This window comes from Pinus tabuliformis, chromosome 4_2, assembly GCF_031772625.1.
Source record: "Pinus tabuliformis cultivar Carrire ecotype Pingquan chromosome 4_2, CPIR1, whole genome shotgun sequence".
Lineage (NCBI taxonomy): Eukaryota > Viridiplantae > Streptophyta > Pinopsida > Pinales > Pinaceae > Pinus > Pinus tabuliformis.
This window is the reverse complement of record NC_142304.1, coordinates 269,450,134-269,469,635: the sequence shown is the minus strand read 5'-3', so window position 1 is coordinate 269,469,635 and position 19,502 is coordinate 269,450,134. Positions and strand designations below refer to the sequence as shown.

General features: G+C 38.3%; 1 protein-coding gene across 2 annotated transcripts in view; it reads right to left on the bottom strand.

Moving 5' to 3' along the window:
* The window catches only part of LOC149169016 (uncharacterized), a 121,234-nt gene extending 120,271 nt beyond the window's left edge, over positions 1-963 (bottom strand). The window contains exon 1 of one of the 2 annotated variants that reach the window (XM_089428522.1): positions 565-963. In XM_089428522.1, the coding sequence (XP_089284648.1) occupies positions 565-699 (135 nt within the window). In that variant the 5' untranslated portion in view covers positions 700-963. The remainder of the gene's footprint in view (positions 1-564) is intronic. The other variant, XM_089428523.1, reaches the window with a different exon arrangement.
* Between the last annotated feature and the right edge of the window lie 18,539 nt (positions 964-19,502).

Below are 19,502 nucleotides of genomic sequence, written 5' to 3'. Positions count from 1 at the left end.
TTGTTTAAATAATTTTCCACAACTAAAAGCAGTGTGTTAAAATTTAAACTCTATAACTGACAGTAACAATAACCATTACAGACATCCACCGTAGAACAATTGTAATCTCCAGAGAGAAATAGCAATAGCATTAAACTAGAGCACCTTGATAGTGGTGTATATATGTATCTGTGTGTGAGAGATCACAGCAGCTAAACATAGTACGATATATATTGTCATGTGTTAAGTTGCTCTGACCTCTCACACACATACATAATTAACACAGGACATGGGCATAAAGCATGGAACTCAGATGAGATGGGTGTCTCCACGCGCGTGAGCAGCCAAAGTATTTAAGAGCGACTGATAATGTAAGCCTTCAAATTCTCAATTTTTGGGAATTACAATTCTTTCAAAAAAAAAATGGTTTTCAACTAAAAATTGAAGTGGATTTCTTCGAAGAACAAAAATTGTTGCCCATGAAGAATCTTCAAATTCTCAATTTTTGGGCATTATACTTCTTTGAAGAAAATGGTTTTCAACTAAAAAAACTGAAGTGGGTTTCTCTAGAAAATAAATGGTTACCCCTGAAGAATCTGTAAAAGGTTGATATCTGGGCCGAAGGTGGCCTCTATGGTAGCTAATCCGCCCTTTGGACCCAATCCATCTTTTGGTAGAAGGAAGAACCCAGAAGGATGCTCCAAACACTGTACTCGACATGCTGCTCCCAAACTATTGAATGTTCCTTAGGCTTGTAACCCCCTCCTCATCAGCATGATAATAACGATAATAACTCCCTTGAAACTGGAATGTAGATGAGATTTGTGGCCTTCACACATGAAACACTGCTGCAATTGGAGTTCGCCGGGCTGCTGTTACTAAATGTTTTTAGTTGCACCATGGATAAGGCTCTTTCTTCCCATGTTATTCCATATGGAATGATACTTATAGTGGTATGAACAGCACACATGTTCGAGACATATCCTCTCAACCTTTCAGTTCAATATTGGGCTTTTAAATTCAATCTACTTAATTAACCTTTTCACAATCAAACTATTAAAATAAAATATTAGTAAATGAGGAAGATGTTGTCAAATATTTTATAAATATTTAAAATATTTTTTTTTAATTTATTAAGTGAAATAAGTTCTATCCTATATATATTGTGAATTAACTTTATATTATATATATAATTATAATTATAATGTTACTTTAAAAATTAATATTAGCTATACATAAAATATTTCAATTTTCATTTTTATTTTACATTTAGTATTATTATTATTTAATTTTTAAGTCACGGGTCCAACAAGATACCAAATTGGTGTATTATACTCGCGTGTTTATGGGACAAGGGACTAAGCCTACAAACGTATACATACTCTACCCCCTTTGGTTTTGAACTTATTACTTCTTCGGAGGAAACACATGATCTTAACCATCACGGTCACTCAAGTTGTTTATAGTGAGATAAAGTAATTAGAATTAAAAAACAAACAAACAAACAAAAATTAACATAATGTAAACATTTTAACTAAGTGAAAATAAAATAAAAATAACCTTGTAAAAAAAAACAACAACTCTTGGTACTAATCCATGGTATTCATGTGGAATATAACCTATTTAAGGGGGAAATTAAACCAGCTTAGATCCATCTTAGTTTGATGGTTATATTAGATACATAATTAGTTGTAGAAAATGTGGCGTTGAAGCCATATAGCCTGTAAAGGTAAAACTTTTTTATGGATATGTTTATGATCTGAGGTGGGGGGAATATTAGGAAAAATGTAATTATTACATTTTATCTAATATTTTTGCCTACCTCCATCCACTTTTTACTAGATGATATTTGGTAAAATATAATATTATAATATTACATTTTACCCAATATTTCCCCTCCCACTTCTTATTGTAATTTTTCTTTATACTTGAAATTTAAAAGTAAATTAAACTCAATTATAAAATTATTGGGTGGGGGTGGTAATAAATATTGGGTAACATATAATATTGTAATATTATATTTTATCCAAAATTTCTCACGTGATTCACTTTTTATTAAAAAAATATCTTTATATTTGAGGTTCATAAGTAAAATTAACTCTTATGTAAACATTTGATCATAGTATGGTAGAGATGTTGTAATCTTTAACATTTTGTCTAGATAAAAATAAAATAAAATAAAAAACAGGAAATTAATCATTATATTTATATTTATATTTATAATTAATTATAAATAATAATTAAACCAACCTAAATCCATATTAAATCTGGATTTATCAAGTGTCCAGAGGCATCAAGTTTCTTGAGATGCAAATCTCTTTTAAAGTGAAAAGAGATTTGATTCTTCTGGTGGGAGTTAAGATGGATCTAGGCTAGTTTTATTACATTTTTGGGTTGAACACTCTCAGCCCAACATGGAAGAGATGTTGTAATATCATGTTATGTTATCTAAACATTTTGACTCAATCAAATTATATATATATATATATAAACATTTTGGCTCAATGAAATTACATAAAAATATATAAACATTTTTTCTCAATGAAATTACATAAAAATAGAAATAGAATTTTAAAAAAAAAAAAAAAATATATATATATATATATATATATATATATATATATATATATATATATATATATATATATATATATATATATATAATAATTAAACTAGCCATGATGATGATGATGATGATCAAATCTCCAGCTGCAAACTCGACACTCAATCCACCATCATTGTCCATATGAATAGGGAGTTGTGGTGAGAAGAGGGCCATAGGCAGGGGCTACAGAAGGCATGAAAATGTGTCAATTGGTTTTAGTCTAATATAAGCATCATGTGTTTTTCCCCACTTTATCGTTATCTTTCTTGTTGGTTTTTATGCTAATGTGTTGATTATGATCATGTACTAACGCTAACAAGTTTTTGCACGGCATAAGGTTTGGTAAACTTGTTGTTTGTGTGCAAGTATTCAATATAGGAGCGAGAGAACAGAAAATATCTTTAATGATCCCTCAAGCTAGTTGCATCAAATGACCAACTTCTCTCGATAAAAGGTATGCCTCGTTCCTCTTTGTGATTTCCTCATATGCATGCATGTTTTGGGATTGGCTTGATTGAAATCTTAGTCGTAACCTTTATCATTTGGGTAAGTCTTCGGCGAGCTTGCTCGATTAAATTAGTTTACTAATGTGGATGGAATTTCTTCTTAAACAGAATTGGTAAATTCTCGTTGCTCACTAGGGGGGGAAATCAATTCAGTGTCTCTACAAAAATTGTAATGATTCTTAATAGGAATATAAGTGATAACAAGCAAATAATACATGCAACAAATTACAAAAACAAAATATTCAGCAAACACCCATATAAAAGTTGTAAATGGAGAACTTATGAGTCATTTTGTTATATTTCTGCAAGTCAAATACAATAGATGATGGAATGGTGCACCTAGGCTTGTCTGAAAGGACAAGCAGGACGAAACCTAGGTAGGAAAATGACTTAGCTGAAGGTTTCCCAGCTGCTGCACCAATCTGCACTGCGCTACCCAGAAACTATTGCTCTTCTGAAGTTCAAATGGTTAGAAGGTGCACTGAAACTGCCCATAAATTTATAGCTTTTAACCCCGGACTCCTTGGCCAAAACCCACAAAAACCCAGAAATGGTTTGGCTCGATTTGGACTTCCCGAAAACAACCCCCAAAGGCACTACTTAATCCCCAGCAATTCTACATTGTCTGCTACAAAGATACAACTTAAAACCCCACCTATGGTGCTCAAAAACTTATGAAACTTTATATTTGGGATCCTTGTCGAAAACCCAAAAAACCCTAGAAAGGATTTTGGCTGGTTTAGACTTCTGATTTTCAACCCCCTTGGAGCCTCACCTCAACGCTAGCTGCCAATTTCGACTTACTGGAAATTGCCTATAAATCCACCTGAAAACTTCTCCAAAATGTTGAGTTCACCCATGCTATCCAATCCCTGACTCCCCGGATGATCTCTTGTCCCAACTTAGCTGCTCCCAAGTACCACGAAAATTTGTTGTGTGGCATTTGCGCTGTCCCCTAGCCCAGCAATTCGAATTGTTGGAATCTTGGCTCCACTGGCTCTAAAACCCAAGAAGAACGTTGGTTTAATCCTGCTACCTCAACTCCCCAACTCCTGGACAAGCAATCAAATCTCTACTTGCCTCAATCTCCCTCTGCGTGTTTCCTGGCTGCCCAGAAATATGCACCCCTTGCTCTACGTATGTCACTGCCCTGGAACTCCTGAAATCCTTATAGAACTACCCCTCTAGGGCGGGCACGGATGGTCCCCTGAAGTAGAGGTTGAATCTCCCGCTTGAGAGATTCGTGGCTAAGCAGCTGGTTGACTCACTAAACAACAGAGTGAATAGTCAAGTGATTTTGTTTGCAATATGTATGAATGAATCCAAAAATGAGAGTTTCTCCCTCCTTATAACCCCTTGGGCCTCCCTTGCCTCATGTGGGCCCCTCCATCCACCTATTCGACTTTCCCTCCAAACTATTTGAATGGGCCAATTTGAATTCCCATGTGGGTGGCCCCTACATTCCACTAGCAACCAAATTAAGTCGAATTGCCTCCTAAGTCCTTGAGTCAAAAATGATGGGTTCTCTTCCTTAGCCAAAATTGTGCAAAATTGTGTAGCAGCACCCTGTTACAAATGTGTTTAAGAAGGGACATGATAGTCCTCCCCTCCCAAATGTTTCTTTCCCTCAAGCAACCTCAAAGATGGGTGCTCCAATATGTGCTCACCCTCCCAAGTGGCATCCTCATCCAGCAAGTTCTTCCAACACTCCAAAAATTGCTTGTCCTCAAGCAATTCCTGAACGAGCATCCTCTCTAACTGTTGCTCCCCACTATCACTGCAACATGTGCCAGGGTCCCAGATGTGCCACTGAATCATCCCTGACCTTAGCACTGTCCTGATATGAAAGAATCCTTCAATACCAAGATCTCAGGCCATCCATTTCAACATGAAGCTACCTTCGCTCCACTCACTATCCTGCCCAGTGCAAGTACCAGAAATCCCTTGCTCCATCAGTGACTCACTAAAGCCTAATGGAATATTTGTATGATCTCCCTCTGCAGTAGTCAGCGCATCCCTAAAGTTTATTGAGTTGTGATGCCCCAGTTCCTTGCTAGTCCCAGAGTGGTGCCACCATGCTAACGTTACGCTAGTATGACTATGTCATACTCCCCATCATGCACAGATAGTATCCTCCTCTCCTGGAACTTGATGGTGGAATACTGAAAGAGGTGAGACACATCCTGCCTGGGCATCTCCATGGCACCAAGGCCTACCCATCCAAATCTATCTCCAAACCTATGCGGCAATAGAGAATGTCAGCCTCCCCATATGATGAAACCCTCTATGAACCCACATGTGTCATCCCAAGAGCAAACTATATCACTCTCTGCCACGACTCTTCTCATCACGAGTGATCTATCGATCAACTGAATCCCTACATCCCATAGGCAGAACTGTTGCGGCATAGCCCTGACAACCGATAGAATCCCTTTGTCCCTCATCTCTAGTCCCTACATGCCACCCATATATAGGCTCCATACATCATGAACTAATCTGAGGCATGCTAAATTGTCTAGTACCTGCCACTGTGTAGTACTGGTGACTACTGGAAACCATGTGTGCCAAATAGCTACCCCCTGAATGCAACCAATAGATGGGTATCTGATATGCGCAATTGACTCAGTGTATGCGGATCCATCCTCCTCCTACCAACCATCGACATTGGTTCAGCTACCCGCCCTTGGAGAATGTGTCGATATAATGTTAGGAACCCGGATACATATTGGACAACTATCTCAAGCGTACACGGTATCCTCTACTCATGCATGATCCAAACATGCCTTATGGAAAGAGTGAAACATGCCTCCCCTGTAACCAGCTCCCCAGGAATAAGATCAATGATGAATGATATGTCGTCCCTGTTGGTGATCACCTCATCCCTCAAACTGTGGTTTTCAACTCGCGCACCGACTCGATACCCCCTCTGATAAGTCTCCCTTCTATCGCACCAAGTGTCATCCAAATATCTTGGGTGAGCTCCCCGTTCCCTGCTGCTCATGCCCAGAGTGTCAAAGGACAACAACCAGATCGTTCGTTCCTGTAAGTGACATAGAAGAGGGCCAGGAGTGTGAATCCTTGTGGATACCATCAAGTATTGCTCATTTGTGTCCCCATCGATCCTAGGTGAACTACACCCAAAGGTATGCCCATTATCTCCGTCCATGGGTGTCCCTGGAGGAAACATTCCAAGACCTTGTTGTGCAGCACCATATGCCTCTGCATACCACCGATCATCCCAATACTCCTGGACATGCCACTGTACACCAAGGCTTACCCCTGTACATTGTTGGATACCCTCAGCTGCAGCTACGCCCTCCTGTACGTCCCGCTTCCTACTTGTGTCACTGCACCTATCACTCCCTGCATGTACTCACTGCAATGTGAGGTACTCCCACTCCACAACACAGTCCAACACACTATAGCACACCACCATGCATCTCCATACCTATAGACCACCGCTCAATGCTAGATGCTCCCACACATCCCTGGATATTATGGCCTAGAGTTAAGTCTCTACGTGTCAGGCCACACTTGATCAGTATCATCACCTCCACCATCGCATCATTATCCTCGTCGATGAATAGATCTTCCCCCAAAATCCCCCCTGAGGGATCCGAGAAGTGACTCTCCCTATATGTCAGCAATGATGCCATGACTGCTCCTCTCCTCTGCATCCTCTGTGCCCTGCACAAAAGTGAATACCCCCATCTCCATGCAAAGCACTGTCTGGTGGCCTTCTAATGCCACCTCCTCCGACAAACTCCTGCCAGAGTATGTTGATCACCTAGTGATCCCGTGTACAAATGACATACCAAGAAAACTAAAAGAGTTTGTCCATAAACTAGTCGACCACTGGTGCTAACTGAGACTCCCCTAGCAAATGTGCATGGTCAACTACTAGGTCAACTGCACCATCCCGGTTGTAGTCAACCGGCATACATGGGAAATGATAGGTGGTCCTCTCAGATCCCAATGCCAGTCGGGGCTTCCAACGTCCCCAATGCCTGGAAACTCCTATTGACCTCCACTTGGGTCCACTACCATCTCCATAGTCCACTCCACTGGGTACCAACTCAGAATCTCTCGCCACCCAACCCCAAGAGAGGGATTGAATGCACGAACTCCCACACATAGAACAAACCCAGCATGCAGGTGTTGCACCCTATGCAACTCAGGTTGTCTCATCTTGTTATCTTGGTCAATACATAAAATCTGACTAGGTAGGCTTGTCTCCCTCTGTCCAATGGGCCAAGGTAACCTAACAGTGCTACCAGCCCCGTCTATGTATACCCGAAGAGGGTTGCTCTCATGCTCCAACGTGCACTCTAGCTGCACCAGTAGGGAATCCAGCTGCTCCCCAATGTCAGTCAATTTGGCTGTGGACCTAGCACAAACCGCTCTCATGCCCTCCAGCTCCTCATTCTACTGTAGAATTGCCTCTAGTACTAATGCGGCCTTCCTTTTTAATTCTAGAAGGTCGGTCTGAAACTGATGGAACTGTCGTGGGCATCTATCACCTGTAAACTCGGTCATGGCTCCAGATACCTCAACAATTGTTGGCATCTCGTCCAAGGATGGCACCCCCTCAACAAATGGCTTTATGCGAGTAGGCTCTATCCTCTCCACCAGGGTGTTAACTGGGGCTATCAAAGAGGTCTCTAATAAAGGTGACTCTTGCGCCACACCGGGTATATCGATGTGCTCCTCACCATCCTGTGGTGATCCAGGAGGATCCTAGAGGATTGATCCAGTTAGATCTTCAGAAAAGTACGAGTGGCATGGTAAAAGGCTCAAAACTCAAAGTGGCAGAATCTGGATAAACTTAACATCGAATCGAAGTGCTCGTCATCCTGATTCCAACGGTGAAAATGACACTCAAATTCGAGTTCAGATGAAGAAGTTAGAGCAAGCCAAAGTTCAAGTTTGACTTGTTGAGGTGGCAGGAGGAGATGACATGGCAAAGGTCCCAGCGAATGGCGAAGCGCCAAATGGTAGGTTTCCATTGGGTCCCGCATATTGCATATCGAGGAAAAACAGAGGTCACGAGTTAAGAATCGCCCACCAGCAGTGTCGATTTGTGATATCGCATATCGCATATCGGAGGTGGATGAGTATTAAAGAATCAGCCTCGGTGAAGCTCGGTTGCGATGTGATTTATCGCATATCACAATTTCATAAAAGGGTTGGTGTTTGTGAAGCGGTCCGGTAGTAATCGCCGATTGCAATTTGTGATAGGACTAACGGACACAATATTTCTATATGATGCATTTTATATCCCCCTCAGGTCCGCTGTTACCGCAGTGTATGGGTAGATGCACCGATGGTTCAAGCGTCGATTACGATTTGCAATAGGACTGGCAGACACGATATTTTTATATATTGCATTTTATATCCCCATTGGGTCCGCTATTACTGCAGTGTATGGGTCGATGCACCAATGGTTCAAGCACCAATTGCGATTTGCGATGGGGACCGTCAGATGCGATATGTTATATGTTGTGTTCTATAAGTTCAGCAAGTCCGTGTATCGCAAAATTCCTGTTGTTTTGGCTTTGGACTATCCACCGATAGTTGGAGATGCCGATAGACATGCCACTAAGCCTTATGCACAGTTGAATGGGTTTGCCATGTTTGAACGGGGTTTCACCATTATTGTAAGGTTGTTGCTATGTATCATTCTGACCTGATCCCGCCTACTTAACTTGGTTTCTTATGTTAAAATTGCCTGAGTTTTGAGGGATTTCCGCCATGCTATATATATGACTATTTGTGTCGGGAAAGGGTAGAGAGGACTAGCCACATAACTCAAAATCTATTGCACACATCAGACCCTAACCCTTGCAGCAGATTATCCAAATTGGGAGTTTGGATAGGCATTTTTGCACTATTTTTCGCCAGGAGTTCAGTGGTACTGTCTGTTTCTGAAGCTAGGCTCTCCATTCTTTGTCCATCTTCTAGCTTGGAGGTATAAGGATTGTAATTGAATGTTGCTTGTACTTTTATCTCTTTTTATGCCACTAATTGAAAGAAGGCCTCCCCACTATTGAGCAGGGCCCAGAGACGTAGTCCAAATTGGACAAACTCCGTAATCAAATCATTGTGTCATGGTTTTTGTGTTCTTCTGATTATTTCTGCATTGTTTATGTGTTTTTAAGTTCCATGGTTAATTAGCTCTGTTATATGTAATTCCGATGCATCTGTAAGCAAAAGATCTTGGATCATGTGGGCTCTCAGCATCATGCTCAACCTCCTCCTCGAGCTCTTGATATCTAAATCCAAGTCTCCACCAGCAAAAGCACTCCCTGGTCTCACCCTCTAACCGTCTTTGTCATGTCTGCTCCTTTTCAGGAGATTTGGTTCCCTGATTCGGTTGACTTTCCCCACACGATGTAGATTGTTGCACCCCCACAACCTGCTCACCTCTAACGTCTTTGTTGTAAGGGTGAGGATGGGTTTTGTCTGCCACCCTCCTCAACTGGGCCAACCTCTCATCGTCCCAATGAATTCTACCCCAGAATTTTTGCATATTGGATTTCCCTTGAGCCATGGGTTTGTCTCCGGTTTCACCCATCACTGTGCACTCATACCCAAATCTTCCATGATCTTCTGGCTAATTTCTCACAACTTGGCCAATAACCTAGCTCTAATACCACTGTAATGATCCTTAATAATATAATTGATAACAAGAAAATAATACATGCAAAAAATTACAAAAACGAAATATTCAGCAAAGACCCATATAAAAGCTACAAATGGAGAAATTTTGAGCCATTTTATTATATTTCTGCAAGTCAAATACAATAGATGATGGAATGGTTCACTTGGACTTCTCTAAAAAGACAATAAGGACCAAACCCAGGTAGGAAAATGGCTGAGCTGAAGGTTGCCCAGCTGATGCACCAATTTGCATTGTGCTACTGAGAAACTACTGCTCTTCTGAAGTTCGAATTGGTGGAAGGTGCACTAAAACTGGCCAGAAATTTATATTCTTTTAACTCCAAACTCCTTGGCTGAAACCCACAAAAACCCATAAATGATTTGGCCAGATTTGGACTTCCCAAAATCGACCCCCAAAGGCACTATTCAATCCCCAGCAATTCTATAGCGTTTGTTGCAAAGATACAGCTTAAAACCCCACCTCTGGTGCTCAGAAAAATATGAAACTTTATATTTCAGATCCTTGTTGAAAACCCGGAAAACCCAAAAAGGATTTTGGTTGTTTTATACTTCTGATTTTTTATGCCCTTGGAGCCTCACCTCAGCTCTAGCTGCCAATTTCGACTCGCTGGAAACTGCCTGTAAATCCGCCTAAAAACTTATCCAAAATGTTGAGTTCACCCATGCTATCCAATCCCTAACTCCTCGGATGATCTCTTGGCCCAACTCAGCTGCTCCAAAGTACCATGAAAATATGTTTGTGGCATCTATGTTGTCCCCCAGCCCAACGGTTAGAATTGTTGGAAAGCTGGCTCAGATGGCTGTAAAACCCAGGAAGAACATTGGTCTAATGCTGCTACCTCAGCTCCCCAACTCCCAAACAAGCAATCAGATCTCTGCTTGCCTCAATCTCCCTCTGTGTGTTTCCTGGCTGCCTAGAAATATGCACTCCTTGCTCTATGCTGGTTGGTGGTGCTATGTCACTGCCCCAGAACTCTAGAAATCCTTGTAGAACTGTCTCTCTAGGGCGGGCACGGATGGTCCCCCGAAGTAGAGGTTGAATCTCCCGCTTGAGAGATTTGTGGTTAAACAACCGGTTGAAACAGCTAAACATCAGAGTGAACAATCAAGTGATTTTGTTTGCAAGATGTATGAATGAATCCCAAAATTAGAGTTGCTCCCTCTTATAATCAGTTCAATTCATCTTTCTTTTAACGAGGCATTGCTTCACTACTAGTGAACATCGCTAGCCCCAACAAAGTTACCTTAGTATCATGTATACATTGACCCACTGCCAACAAACATATGTGGCCCCGATGGGTTTTCATACACTTTCCACAATTTTTGTGCTTTTTAACTTCTCATGTTTAATTTTAAATAACCCTTTGAATTTTTGTGTTTATATAAATATATTTTGCAATTGGGTGATATGAAAGATATTTTGATCTAATGCATTCTATAAATGCATAAAACCCATCCCTTTTATTTCATTCATTTCCAATTGCTAGCAAATATCAATATTAATGTAAAATGAGTGGGCCTTAATGAAAAATTATGTTTTAAGCACTTTTCTTGAATTTGTAATCCATTAAAAAGTAAATCAGATAAAAATGTTTTATACATCATAATCATGTAATAGATAACCATAGAAAAGATTTATGGCAAACATAAGTTCTTAGGGGGTGAAACCAAGAGTATATTGATGATTAACAACTAATAATTTGTTTTTTATCAACGTTTTTTTAAATTTTATGTAGGAATGAAATTTATAAAATTTATGTATATTTACAAATTTTTAATACTAATTCAAGAAAAAAGATCTCTTGAGGGTTTGGCCATTCTCAGGGAGGCTTTATTTATCCCCCTCTAAGGGTTGTAATGTATAAGTTGAGGCCCAACATTTTGAGATCTCTGAAATGAACCAAACCACAATTTTTGAAACTTAGTGTGTTTACCTTTATCTTCATGAACTTTGTCCAACTTCAATACGAGATTACCAATATTAAAATATGTCACTAACTGAGTGCTTATACAACCATTTTTTAATAAAAAAATTATACGCAAAGAAACTTTGATTAGCTTTATCCTTAACTTCCTCAAATTTTGGTAATTCTTCAATTTGTGATTGCATTATTGCTCAGAGATCTTCTCTAATTGATTGAGCCAGTTGGAGAGACTGAAATGCGGATCTTATCTAATTGATTGAGCCAGTTGGAGAGAGGGAAATGCTACTTTGGATGGAAGAATAGCTTCATTGCCATAGACAAGGAAGTATGGATAATTTGCTAATGCAGTATTATGTGTGACTGTGTTAGTCCACAAAGCATTTACAAGGGACTTATGCCAATTTCTTTGAGATTCAACAATTGTCTTTTTAATGATTCTTTAAAGGTTCTTATTTGTTGATTTTGCTAAACCATTTCCTTGAAGATAACAATTAGCAGAATATTTGACTTTTATCCCTTTCCCTAAGGAAAATTCAATTAGTCTAATTGAGGAAAAGTACGATGCATTACCAAAAATTAATGTTCTCAAGAGACGAAACTTAGTAATAATTTTTATCATCATCATTATTATTATTATTATTATATATATTTTTTCTTCAGTAAAATAAATTACTTTATCTTGGTAAACAGTTATAAGAGGAATGGCCTCTGTCTATCTTGTGAAACAATATTTTGTTGTGAAAATATATTTATGCTTCTATGAATAATTTAGAAAGATATCTTTAATGGAATCTAGTCCCCACTAAACAAATGGCTCTTCAACTACTACTAGTTGGAGTGGGAAGGTTGGTTTCTTTTCATTTCTAGTAGATGTTTCACAGATTTTGCATTTTTTGACATAAGCATGTGAGTCTTTAAAAACAGTAGCCTAGTAATATCTTACATGTCGAATTTTTTGAGCAGTTGCATATCCTCCAAAATGTCCACCTGTAGGTCCATCATGCAAATCTAACAAAACTTTGTCAACTTCGTATTTTTCCAAGCATCGAAGTAAAGTTGAATCATAGTTTTTTTTTCTAAACAACACTCCATTAATCAATTAATATTGGCTAGATTTCAATCTTAAAGGTCTTATTTTCTTAGGCTCTAGATGTTGTGGTGCAAAATCATAGGTCAAGAAGTACTTAAGATCGTTATACCAGGAATCAATGGAATCGGGAGTAAGATTTATGTCTGGCATTTCTATGTCTAATTCTTCATGATTTTGTGGTGAAATAGCTATCCTTAAATCGATTATGTTGCCAGTGTACCAATACCTTGACCTCTAATTTTTTTTATGGTTTAATTAGAGGTCATACTCCTAGAGAGTTATCATTCAATTTGCTTGTTTGTCTCCTAAATCTTTTTGAATTAGTAAATTCCTAAAAGAGAGGTATATACGAGTTACCTTTGTATGAGATTTAAACAAGAATGGACTAAAACATTTTATGGCTTTAAAAATTGCATGAGCTTGCTTTTCAATATTAGAGTAATTCAACTATGTGCCTTGGAATCATATACTCATGAATGAAGTGGGTATTTTAAAGTTTGGTCATTCTTCTCAGTAAGGATAACTACACAAGATTGATTAGAAGTAAAAGCATAAATAATAATTTATTTATTAAAACAAGGGGAAGTAAGAATTAGGGCTTGGATAATTGCTTCTTTTATTAATATGAATGCATCTCTTTCTAAATTGTTCTATTTAAATACAATATCCTTTTTAATCATATGTTGTAGAGGTCCCACTATTTTAGCAAAACTAGGTACAAAACACCTCACAAAATTGATTTGTCTTAGAAAATATTACATCGTCCTTTTGCTATGAGGGAAAGGAAATTTCAAAATTGCTTTGATCCTTTCAAGTTCAATTACTATTCCTAATTTTTAGACAATAAAGTTTAAATTCTCCCCCTATATTAATTCAAAAAATGTTTCCTTAGGATTTAATGAAATGTCTCATTTTCTACATCGTTCAACAAATTGGTTTAGATGATGTACATGATTAAATCTCCTTTTAAAATATATTGCAACATCATCAAGATATATCACAACTAATTTATTTATAGACATCTAAAGACTAATCCATTGCTCTTTGAAATGTAGCACCTGCATTGATTAAGCTAAAAGGCATATTTTGATATGAATACATACATCATTTCACTCAAAAAGTTAATTATTAATTGATCATTCTTAGACATAAGGATTTTATTATACCTTGAAAATCCGTCCAAAAAGGACATCATTTTAGAACTAGAAACAATTTGTAAAATTTGTTCCATAGGAAGGAGGTGAAAATTGTCCTTTTTAGAAACCTTTGTCATATTTTTGAAATCAATGCATATTCTAATATCACCATTACTTTTCCAAATAGGGGCCATATTAGATACCCACTGAGAGTTTCTAACAGGAAGCATGATCTTAGCTTGCAGGAGTTTGTTCAACTCCTTTTTAATCTGAGGTTCTAATTTAGGATGGATTGTCCTCAACTTTTGTTGAACAAGTTTTATGTCAGGTTTTAGAGGAATCGTATGCTATATAATAGATGTATCATAAGTTTTAAGGTCATTATATGTCTAAGAAAAAACATCCAAAAATAGTAGCAGGTGGTATGCAGGGACTGTTGGTGGAGGTCTATCAAAATGCAAATGCTATTGATGGATGGTCAGACCCAGTCATCCAAAGATAGCAGCAGGTGACATGTGGGGATTGTTGGTGGGTTTTGTCACACAATTTTTACTCTAGAGATGATCTAGTGATTGTTTTATATTGATTTGGGTATAAATACATATATATATTTGATGTTCACATAAGTTTGTGCCATATGTTGAGGGTTGGGAATTTTATTTGTCAGTGATGCAAGTATATGGAGTTTTAATGCTTAAGTTGGTCTTAGTATAAGGGGCCTGGAGGATATGGTGCATGATGGGGTATTCTTGGAGACTGTTGGATCGCCATCTTCGATGAAAAAGGAGGGGGTGTTGGTTCATAACCTATGGCAACAAAGGAGGGAGTGTTGGTTCGTCTTTCTTCTCAAAGTTTTGATAAGGTCCATTATCTGATCTGGAGGCATTTTCTTTATAGTACTTCTTTGTATCTTGATTACGTGGGTTTCAATGGATTGCGTGTGTTTTTGGGTTGGGTTACTGGCACATCTGCTTTCGTAGTTGTATCTACTTCTTCAATTTGATCTGGTTTATCTCCTGGATTACATTGTAGTGGTTTTGATACATTGTTGAGGAGTCAATCATTTACTTGTGTGTTGAATTTGTTTAATATGGGAGTTGGTTTTGTTCTATATTTTGGTTTAGAGTGTGGTGGATCACTACAGGTGGTTTCATTGGCTTATTTCTAGTATTTTTAGACATTTGAAAGTTAGTTTTGGTATCTTTGTATTATTTCCTAGAACTTATGGTATTCCACTGTTTCGTTTCGGGATGGTTTATTTTGAATTGGCATATTTTCCCTCATATCTTCTGGTGATCGTTGTGATACCTACCTCTATCGAATTTGGTGGGACTTAATGTGGGATTCACTCCAACATTTATGATTTTTTCATATTGTTTTCTTTTCGTATTGATCGCGATTATGAGTTTGATAAGTGATTTGAGTTTTTGGTGTTCTATTTTGATATTGGTGGTACATTAGAATGTGATCAATATCAACGAAGTTATTGCGATGTTATTTCTCATCCACCCGAGGTTATGTGTTTCTCTATTGGTGACATGATTTTGTATTTGACATTATCATCTGTCTCCAACTAGGTGGATGATTTATCCTCGCCACTTACCATTTGACTAGCTTTGTGGTCTGCTGACCGGGAAACCAGTTATATTTGGTGTTAATTATTGTTCCACTATATTTGAGTGCGTGATCTAAATGACACTTGGACACATCTTGTCTGAGTATTGGCGGTGCTTGCGATTCATGTTAAATGGAGGCATCTGGCATGGTAGATGGTTGGACGGATGTCTGTGATTTGCATGGGCCTATCTTTGAGGTGGCTCTTGTTCGTGCAACCATCGAGGTTGAACATCAATTCTCTTGTGTAGTGTGTGGTGATTTGATGTTATGGATTTCTTCCAATGTGGTGGCCCACCCTTCCATTCATGATCTACCTAGTCGTTTCGACATACCAACTTCTTTGGTTGCTCCCTCTCGGCCACCTTCTCGTTGTTCACATAAAAATAAACATGTTAAAGTTACGGGAGAGATTTAGACTTATATTTGCCTCTGATGTATTTTGGGACTGTGTTGTTGGCCTGCAACAATAGGATTTAGTCGGTAGGTGGATTTATTTCAAGATGGATGGTTCACATTTGATGTGGGTGGAATGGCAGTGGAATTCGGCCATCAATTATGCTCTGAAGATCAATATCCAGTTCAATCATTGGTTTTGCTTTCATTTTCTACATCCAGATGATGTGGCAAAGATTTTGGATCTTCCTTAGGTTGTGGGTCATAGTTTCCCCTCACTTTAGCCTTATCATGTAGTTTTTGATCCTTTTAAGGAGGTTCCTTATAAAAACATACTTTGGGCTACGCTCCTAGGCCTCCCTCTTGAATTCTGGTCCCGAATAGCACTAGTGGATATTGGTAATTCCATCGACAAATTTGCCTATTTGGAGGAGCATATCCTATGGGGTCTAGACAAAAGGATCAACTATAACCTAGTGGAAGTGATTATTCTGGGGGACTACCAACTGCATTGGACTTATGTTGGGGTGGTCATAGAATTCAACAACACATTGATTTTTGGGTCATTCATTTTACATTCCTAGGTTTCCATGATACTAGGCATCTTTTGGCATTTTGTCTTGGTCATTTCAACTTGAATCGATGACTTGGTCATAAGATGGTGGCTCCTTGACGTCGAATGTGGGTAGGATGACATCAACTATTCATACTTCCTCTAATGGAATTGGGGCTCCTCTTCTTATTTCTAGAATTTCTCGCAATTCAATTCCTATCATTCCTAAGAATAATATTCATGATGATATTGAATTGGTAGTGGAACCAATCCAAGACTTATAAACTGCCATTTTGGATGGTTCAACTACTATTCCTTATACTTTTGGATGTGATGTGGTACAGAGATCGATTTTTTATTTTCCATATGATACATTGAGTGGACACCCTACTTCTTGTCCTTTGGGTGTTTCTTCTATGGTTGTTTTTGTTGGTTCTGGTCCTAACTCTCGGGTTGAGGAGACGTGGGATCTCCATATTTTACCCACATTTACTAATTCATGTAATCGTACTAGTTATTATAGGATTTATACAATTCGCTCATCTTGCCACCTATCTCTTACTAGGCCTTCTATATCAAAGGATGTCATTCATCATGGGAGACTGAACTCAAATATTTGGGGGGGACTAATTCATATTCTCGACCTCATTCCATGGTGATTCAATTTGGTTCCTTTTTAGGCCCTCTTTCGCCTACAAATTATGTGGGTAGTGTTGTTGAGTTATTATGTCTCAACCTAGCTATTGACTTGCAATATTTGTCCCTTCACTCTAAACTATCCATTGGGGATGTTATCCTTTTTAGTCCTAGCTCTTGTCGTAACATTACAATTAGAAAGAAGAGGCGAGCTAGAACGAAGGCATACGGTTCACCTTATATGGTGACTAATGGTGTTCACAACACCTTGGAGGACCTTATCAATCAATCTATTCTCTATAATTCATTTCCTATCCAGGCTCTTAGAGGCTACGTGCCCACGGAAAGGTTTCCCGTATGAAGGTACTAACCCTTAACATACTTAACATAAGGGGGCTGGGGGCATCCTCGAAATGTATTGCCTTAAGACATTTGATTGGGACCTAATTACCCTCAATCATTATTCTACAAGAAAATATGTTCGATGCCCACAAGACTTGTGGTTTGTCTGGGGGTTTAGCTGCAAATTGGGATTCTTACGTGGTTGATTTCTTAGCATATAAATCATTTGCAAGCATATTTCTTTCAAGTGTTGCCAGGGGTTCCAAGCACAGGTTTCATATTCTGCGCAACAAATTTTTTGGGATCGAATGGATGGTTGCGATATATTGAAAACTAGATCATTGATTTTAATTGGTGACTTAAACCTTATAGTGGCTACTTTGGGAAATTGGGGTGCTTGTTGTATGAAGGGTCATCTTGAAAAATATTTCATAGATAGTTTTGGTAGAAATCATCTTTTGGACATTGATCTGGTTCCCCTTAGACCAACTTGGCAGAATGGTCACTCTAGTCAGGATGGCATAACCAAGTGATTGGATCATTTCTTGATACATGAGAATCTGCTGGAACAACAAGGATTATGTTGGTCATGGGTTTTTGTGGCAGGGTTTTCTGACCATGGTGCCATCATCCTACATTGGCATAACAATGGGGTGTGGATTGGGCTTCCTTTCAAATTTAATCACGCTTGGCTTAAAAACCAAGATTTTATGGATAAGGTGAGATCAAAATGGGCATCCTATGTCGGTATGTAGGAATGTACTCAGGTGGATTTTTTATGTTATAATCTAAGGGAGCTTAAGACGACAATTAAATTGTGGGAGAAAACACATAAAAAGAAAAACATTGAGGAGATTAATAAGATAGAGATACAATTAAGGACACTGGTAGATCTGACACATCCTAAAAAAAATTATATTTCACTCAAATCATTAGCTATGGATTTGGAAGGTTGCAAGAGGGATATCTTGATGATTCAAGAGGAGGAATGATGACTTAAAAGTAGAGCCATTTGGATTAGTAGTGGGGACAAAAACACTTGGTTTTTTCACAACTATGAATCCAATAGAAGGCGCACAAACACTATCTAGTAGTCACATGATTCTAATGGAAAATATATTTCCTCACTGAAAGAACTTCATATGGAGGTTGTTTGACATTTTGGTAAATAGTATAAGGTCAGAGATGGGGTGAATATTGTTAGACAACTGGAGGTCATTAATTCCTATCCGACTATGTTTGATGTGGAGGACAACTTGACAAAGAAAGATTGATTATATTGGAGGAACTGGTGGTTGTTCTCAAATCCTTTGCCAAAGATAAAAGTCATGGATCAGATGGTTGGCCGATTGAATTATTTATTCATTTCATTGACATTATGGGACATGATTTATTACTTGTGGCGGAAAAATAAAAAAATGTTTGGTTATTTATCTTGTGCGTTGAATTCCACATTTATTACCTTGATCTCCAAAGTATCAAAAGCCACTACTTTTATGGACTACATGCCTATTTCATTGTGCAACATAGTTTACAAAATGATATCTAAGATCATTGCAAATAGGATGAAGCCCATTCTTTCGAATCAGATTGGGCCAGAACAATTTGTTATTTTACAACATCACCAAATGCATGATGCAATGGCTATAACGCAAGAGTGTTTACACACTATCAAAATTAAGAAGAAAGAGGAGTTTATATTGAAGTTGGACTTACATAAGGAATTTGAATGAGTCAACCATTATTTCTTGCAACTATTATTATACAAGATTGGAATCTTGGCTCTCATTGTAAATTGGACTATGGCTTGTGCATCATCTACAAATTTCGTGGTTCTTATCAATGGAGTACCAACTACTTTTTTTAAGGCCACTCGGGGCCTTCGGCTAGGATGTGTTATTCCACCTATTCTATTCCTACTTATGATTGTGGGCATGAGCAAATTAATCAAGGATGTACAACTACTTGGTACTTTCTCGGGTGTGCGACTCACTAGAAAAATCCATATCACTCGTTCAATTTGTGTAGATTATGTTATT